Consider the following 7,559-nt stretch of genomic DNA (forward strand, 5'->3'; position numbering starts at 1 on the left):
TTGTAAGTCATTTGACAATATACACTTTATTCTGATACAAAAATGAAATATTAACAAATTTCAATCCATTATGGACTATACTGAAGTTATTAATATCCATGCTATTTTTAAACTTGTTTAACCACAAGTATTAAAATTTCACCACACTAGCACCATTGCTCTTGAAGTCTTTGCCAGTTATTTTAATACATTATTCTGTTTCCAATCTTGCGATATTATCTTCTACATGAAGGCCATTTTTCTTCTATGGAGATACTTGGATTACTTTAGTTCAGGAAAAAGCTAATCTTAGATAGAGATGTCAACCTGTAGCACCCACAGTAGAAAAAGAATCATCCATCAGATATCTGAAGTTTAGTGACACTCAAGATCTTTCATGCTCCACACAAGTTAAGATACAAGTATTTGTCAGAGATCAGACTGATATGAGAGTGAATATTCCAGCACAGTGTTGATGGCAGTATATGAATACATGTTAATCTCCCAAATACAAGAACCAAAGACAGCAAGTCAATACATCACACAATCAAGACTCAAAAGGCTAGGAGCATCCCCCTTTCCACCTTACAATATTTAAAGGCTATCCAAGTTAAGACAATGTGTTTAATTTCAGTGTTTTCTAATGACAAAGCATTTATCACATCTGCATCATCTGCGCCCCTTTTGGAGAAAGATGTATTTACTACTGGAAATACCACTTGCTTTCAAGTTAACAAACACCTTTAGGTATTGAACAAATTTCTGTAGAACTGCAGCTTAGGGACCAATACTTTGTTTTTAAAAGCAGCTACTGTAGAAAAACCTCAGTTGTATTTTATATGCCATGGTTTATGCTCTCAATAGCCCTATTTAAAAAGCAACTAGTTAGAACCTGTTAGAAAATGGACTCTATGTACAAGAATAACAGCCATAGAGCATGCATTAAACGAGTTCCATATCTAAATCTGAATTTGATTTGGAGAAATGAAACTGCTGGCCATGAAACTATCTGCATTGCAGAAGAAAAGCAAAGGTACAGAAACAAGCTAGTCACCTAAACAACAAGGTATCTAGTATAATGCATTTAAGACAAGATCGTGACCTCCCTGCAGCATTTTTAATTTTGGCTCACCCTTGGCTAAGAAAAGTTTGTCACTTAAAAAAAAAAAAAAAAATATATATATATATATATATATATTCAGCCTGTGAGATTTCCATTTCATAAGAACATCCTAATTATAGGAAAATCTCTGCATTACCACTGTAAATTACATCAAGCTTTTAATTGTACATGTTGCAGTGTCAAGAGTTTACTTTCCAGATGTTTAGAGACAGCAGGTAACAAGTTTAAATGCTGGAATCACTCTGAACATACCTAAGCCTTAAGCTAAACAGAAATGCAAAAGCATATGCCATTTGACTTTATTTTCAGAGTAACTTAAGCATAATCAACACGAAAAAAGAAACTGACTTCACAAAAATACTACAAAGACTCAAAAACATATTGTTAACAGTTTAAGTACTAGACTACTAGACAGAAAGAGTTAAGAACAGAAATATTGCATACCTATGACAACCTGTGAGATACAGAAGAACAGGAAAGTACGTTCCCAGAGTTAAGAACCCATATGCATAAAAGCAGATTCCATGAAAAGTTATTTTACTGTTAGTCATCCAATTAAAAGCAGTTCTGCTTTCAGCTGGGTATCACTTTACAATACTAACCTCTACTAAACTACCCTGAAAGCACTAGAAATCTGAAAGGGAATCACTTGGTAAGCCAAGATTCATTTATTATGGGACAAATCACTGTTCTAATCAATGCAAAATGTTTTTATTGAATTATTGCAGAATGACTACATTACATACTACTGTCAATTGTGATGAAGAACTGAAGAGTCTTAACCTTTTTACGTCACACTTTAAGAGTTCCATTTTTATTACAAGTTAATGGACAATTTCTCAAAAACCGATTGTACGCTCCTCAGCATAACGAGAGCATTTTTTTCAAAGCACTTATTTCTATTTTGTTGATCTCAGACACACAGCAATTTTGTACCTGTCAGGAATGCAAGATTCTTGAACACAGATTATGTCAACAAACAAGCCTGATCCAGACCAAGAATTACTGGGTGACATATGCTTCCATACTTGCCTAATACTTAAGGCTTTCCTTCATGTTAAAAGGCTGGTAAAGGAAAGCCTAGAAGGAAATAAAGGTTAAACAAGTGTTTTACTAAGCACTACAAATCTTACCCAGTCAGAAACCTCCAATTGAAGAGGATGTGCAAGACATTCCCCATTTTGTCAATCAGCAGCTTCATTCAACCTGAAAATTAAAGAAATTACTCTCACCTTGTTAAAAAATCTCCCGCTACTCTTTTTAATTCATGAAAAATTTTAAAGGCAAACCTTACCTATGCTCATTGCCCTTCCTTTCAGGTCTAAATGCTAGACCTATTGATTTTGAGTCAACTCAAGTAGCTATCACTCAAGGAGGTTCCAAGAGGTGAAGAACTCTTGCTAGACTTTCTTCGATATTTCAGCTGTGATAAGCAGATTTAACTAGCTTTGGAAAGCTGCTTACTATCAGCACAGTATCTTATGCCTTCACTTTTCTGGAGTTGAAGCTGTTGCTCCTGCTGCCTTGTCATTCTTTAATTATGCTGACTTCTCCATACTCAATAGGCTGCTGAAGTCCTGTCTTATGAGTCTCCTTAGCAAAGTATGGATCAAAGAAGTACATCCTAGGTTCTTTAAAGCTGGTTAATCACTGTCCTTACAGCTTACACTTTTCCACATCACAAACAACAGCTAAGCTATCCCACCCACCTACAAAGTGGTCACTTACAGACTCCATCTCTTAAAAGGTTGCATACAGATCTTGTTCATAAAGTTTATTATGACACTATTTTTCAAAGTTAACAGTTGTCACAGTACAGCTACAAGAGGCCCTGTTAAAAAGAACACTGTCAATACATTCTAAGAAATTTAGAAATATCAGATCAATTTTCAGAAGGGACATCAACCCCATCCTCCAGTTGTCCCTGCAATCAGATGCAGGCCCCAGTTGCAAGTCTACACTTCTCCTAAGTGTAGTAATGTACAAAGCAAGTCAGTAATTAGGTGGCTCACTCCCTAGTGAGATGTGTTTTAAAGTTCTGAACGTGTTTTCAAACTCCAAAGGGGTTGTTTAAAAAATGCCTTTATTGAAATACAACCTCCCCCCCCAAGCCCAACTTAATAAATATGTACAATAACAAAAGTGTTCACTAAATCACCAATTCTTGCTTTTAAGTTAGATATTTTTAAAACTCCACAGAAAAGAATAATCAGACTTTGAAATCCAGTTTGGAGTCTACCAATCTTGACAGCGGTTCCTTGTTTTAGTATACTGCAGTCTAAATACACTCCAATAACAGTGTTTAAATAACATTGTTTAATTTTTTTCAACAACACACTCATTTTTCTACTACTTAAAATTATAATTCATTATTAATATGACTGATTATGACTTTAGCCATTTCATACATCTTTGCAGATTCATTCCTACACTGGAATTGCATTTACCTTATACTGCACATTGACCCAGAAGTGAAACAGGTGAAAATAATTCCAATAGCACATACTGTCAAGTGTCTGAGCATTTCTTCTATTGACTGTGTCCCTACTTCTAAGTCTAAATTGACAGAAAGCACTGTCCTGGCAATAGCTGAGAGAAAAGCCAGATCAGCTGAGAAAAGGACCGATGGTAGCGCCTAAATTTGGAAGTCAGAAGTGAGAATTGAGTACAATTTCTAGCCATATGTGCTGATAAGATTTGCTACTCCAGTGTATCAGATCAAATTGTAACACACTATCATTTTACCTATGGAAACTTAAGACTGTACCATGTTTTGTTCTACATCGTGGGAAGTGCTTCTCATCAGTAAAATACAAACTAGGTTGTGTTTTCTTCTGATCTTCAAGCTCTTATCTGAGCTTAGATACTCACAAGGGAAAAAGCTTGGAAACTATACTACTTAGCCCATCATGAATGGGCTTTTGGAACGCATTACCTGGGACTGTCAGTGATTACACCTGTGCTACCCTTGGCTCCCAGTCAGAAGAATGTGTCCAGAAAATTGCCTAGGGTGCATGCAAGAAAGTATATAGCCATTAAGTTATTTTGGAACATACCTAGTACTCTCACTATGACACCTCTTTTAATTGAAACAGTGCAGTCTGGTGTGAGGGAGAGGGAAATGGGGAGAAACGAAGGGGAAGGAGATTGAAATTGCAAGCCACCCTCCCCACAGTGTAGTTTTATTCAACAGAATCATTGTATATCCCAAGGAAACAGGCACTTGATTCTCCCCCCCCCACCCCCCCCCCACACCTTTAACTTCTCGGGAATTACAATAAATAAAAAGATAAAAAACAAGTTTCTTTTTTTCTTCACCCAAAACTTGAGCGACTGCAGTTATCCCTTATACATCTCAAATGAGACTGGAGACAGCTTGAATGTGGCTAAAGTTGGTCTTGTTAAAATATTTATCATGCCTTATTTTCTTGAAGCGCTAGTACTAATACAGAACTACAAATTAAAAAAATATGCACAAACCAAAAGTAATTTGAAATTTTCATTTGAAGGTAAAGCTTAGTTCTATAATTCACAAACACTAATTTGAGTAACTCAATCCTAGTTATACATCTAAACAAACTATAATGCAACATACAGATGTTTTCCCTCTGTATGCCTATGTAACTCATGTCAATGACAGTTACATATATACACTGAGACTAGACCCCTTAAGACTGCAAATCAATAGGTGTTTCTATTGTTAACTTTAAATTAATACAAAATAGTAATTGAGAAATGCATTAATCCTCTCTATTAACTAACAAGGAAACACCCTAAACTACATTTTATTTCTGTTATAGAATTCTCTGTACTAAATGTGGAAAAACTAAACTACACAAATATTGAAAAGTTAAAAATTCCTTAATTTGTTTATTCCTGGTACCACTACCACAATTTACAGGGCAATATACCTGATGTAATGGGAAAATAAAAAGAAAAAAGAAAGACAAAGCTACAACAGATAAAGACCTCAGGAATGTACATCTAATCGACACTACATTGCATTAATCAATAGCTGCACTTTTTGCAAACTGTGGCTATGACAGTCCTGAACAAGAAGGGTTTCCTGTTTAAGCTGCAGTAACTTTTCTGACTATGGATCATCGTTCCTTCTGTGGCAGATTTTACAGTTCCTCTAATGCATTTGGGACGACTGTCTCAAAGTAACCTGCAGCTTTCCTGACAACTCCTCGCTCTCTCTCCTGCTAAGAACTGTAGCCTGTTGAATACAGGATAAGAAAATTATTACTCTCAGTGAACAGTTGTACATTATTCATCATCATTATAAATATGTATTACACCTACCCTTTTTCGGTAGCATTTTTAGAATCTTCTACCACCATAGCCCCCACTTCCACTTCCAGATCCATAACCACCTACAAAAAAAAGTGTATATATTGAAATATAGGAATAAGAAAGTTTAAAGAAGAATATTTTTAATATAAGATGTATTTACCACCATAGGGACTGCCTGAACTTCTGCCACCAAAGCTGCCACCACCTTTCATGGGACCATAGTTAGATTGTTGCTGTCCACTGTAATTGCCAAAATCATTGTAGTTTCCACTGCCACCATAATTACCTGAAACAAATGCAGATTTATAAACCCACTTGTGTTCAATACTTAGGTCATGAAGCTTGTCAACTTAAGGATTCAACATAAATTTTAATAGCTGTTTAAAACAGCCTAAAACAGAATTGCAAACATTTCACATACTACCTCTACTCACAATGCACCGAGGGAAAATCCTTAGCATTTTCAAGATTAGAAACACGTATTTCATTGAAGGTGAAAAATACCAGACTATATTAGAAAACTTAAACTGATCTGAATAGGCAATTTGAAGCTAACACAGTAGGCCAAATTTAATGATTGCCTCTAAACTCAAAGCACATGAGTTTCACCGTCATTCTTCCACTGCCTAGTGCTTTGCATGTACAACAACAACGTAAACCACAAACCAAGCACACGATTTATTTGCTCTCAAAAGCAACAGAACCGTAAGGGGCATACTGAATAAATACCTCAGAGGGTATAAATTAGCACTCAGCAAATTTTGCACCAGATTAACTCCCCAAACCTGCACTAGTCCTTGCAAATTCTTACTACTCCTGCCCCAACCATTGTAGTAAAGACTCTAAGCTGGTTTTGTAGTTGTGGGATACCCTAATCAGAAACATCATGTCAGTCGTAACAGACATCCACAGAAGTTGCTCCAAATTTAAGAATTAACAACACAGTTCAGAACACCCTTCAGGGAAATGTAGCATTCACAAAGAATAGGAACACTGCTGAACTGATTACTCAACAGGACACAGCTAGCTTATTTTGGTTAGATATTAAAATGGAAGATGTTAATCACTTACCAAGGATTTACTCTAGTTAATGCTGTAGAACAGTATTACCATAATGCGGTGTTCTATTAGTCTAAGTAACCAGTGTTCAAGAATTGAGGGTTGAGCCATTCCACTGCTCTACAATAAGGGATTTTTACCAGCACAGTTATGTTGGGGAGTGAAATTATCATCATCCATGACTGACATCTTTAGTAGTGAAATTCTGTAACTTAGTCTTGGCCTTTATTTCAATACATTATGTAACATTGCATCAACCAGAGTTGGACATGTGGACTATGGTCACTAGCATTCTAAATTACCTCCTTTTTATCTGTAAATCCTACATACAAGCCTTGTACAGCAAGTAATAGCTGTCTTAAAAATATGCAAAGGTTACCTAATTCTTTATACAGTAAGTGTTAAAAGTTTAATGTGGGGTTAGTCAGGTATAGTCTGGTCACAGCAAAAAACCCTGCTTTTACAAATATAATTTGAGTCACTCATTTCACAAGAAAACAGTAAAAAAAAAAGCTTGCACAAACTTAAAATCGCCAAGGCAAACATGATCCAGACAGCATAAACTGATAACTGGCAGCAATAGAGCCCTTCAAATGGGGAAAAGTTAAAATAGAAATCTACATGATAACTTCACATACAAGTCTGAGCTGGGCTGGGTAGTCGGGGTAAACTTTCCTCTTGCTATTAGTGAAGTTTATCCCTTTTCTCCTACTACACCTCCAAACTCAAGATTTACAACTGCTTCTTCTTGAAATATAAGTTTCAGGCAAAACAATGCTGTATAGTTTAATCAAAGCTTATCCAGATGGGAGAGAACTTTCCTTACACTACATAATCTTTTCTGTTAAGACCTAACTATACAAGTACTCTTATGTATTATCATACTTCATGTTGCACAACTGAGGCCTGATTTAAAAAAAAAAGGGATGGCTAACTAGAGTTGGCATCTTACCACCACCAAAATTTCCTCCTTCATTGTAGCCATCATATCCTCCTCCTCCACCTCCATATCCACCACCTGGGTTTCCATATCCTGGTCCTCCACCACCACCATAACCTCCTCTGCTGCCATAGCCAGGACCACCTCCATAGTTGCCACCTT

General features: G+C 36.2%; 1 protein-coding gene across 14 annotated transcripts in view; it reads right to left on the reverse strand.

The window, feature by feature from the left end:
- Window positions 1-7,559, reverse strand: part of HNRNPA3 (heterogeneous nuclear ribonucleoprotein A3) — an 18,429-nt gene continuing 10,870 nt past the window's right edge. For 13 of the 14 annotated variants that reach the window (XM_026075960.1, XM_026075923.1, XM_026075920.1 and 10 more), the window contains 6 exons: window positions 7,410-7,556; window positions 5,559-5,684; window positions 5,408-5,478; window positions 2,397-5,321; window positions 2,236-2,308; window positions 8-306 (listed from right to left, as the gene is read on the reverse strand). In XM_026075960.1, the coding sequence (XP_025931745.1) occupies window positions 5,426-5,478; window positions 5,559-5,684; window positions 7,410-7,556 (326 nt within the window). In that variant the 3' untranslated portion in view covers window positions 8-306; window positions 2,236-2,308; window positions 2,397-5,321; window positions 5,408-5,425. Of the gene's footprint in view, window positions 307-2,235; window positions 2,309-2,396; window positions 5,322-5,407; window positions 5,479-5,558; window positions 5,685-7,409; window positions 7,557-7,559 lie in introns of all 14 variants that reach the window. The other variant, XM_026075864.1, reaches the window with a different exon arrangement.

This window comes from Apteryx rowi, unplaced genomic scaffold (assembly GCF_003343035.1).
Source record: "Apteryx rowi isolate R43461 unplaced genomic scaffold, aptRow1 scaffold_110, whole genome shotgun sequence".
Lineage (NCBI taxonomy): Eukaryota > Metazoa > Chordata > Aves > Apterygiformes > Apterygidae > Apteryx > Apteryx rowi.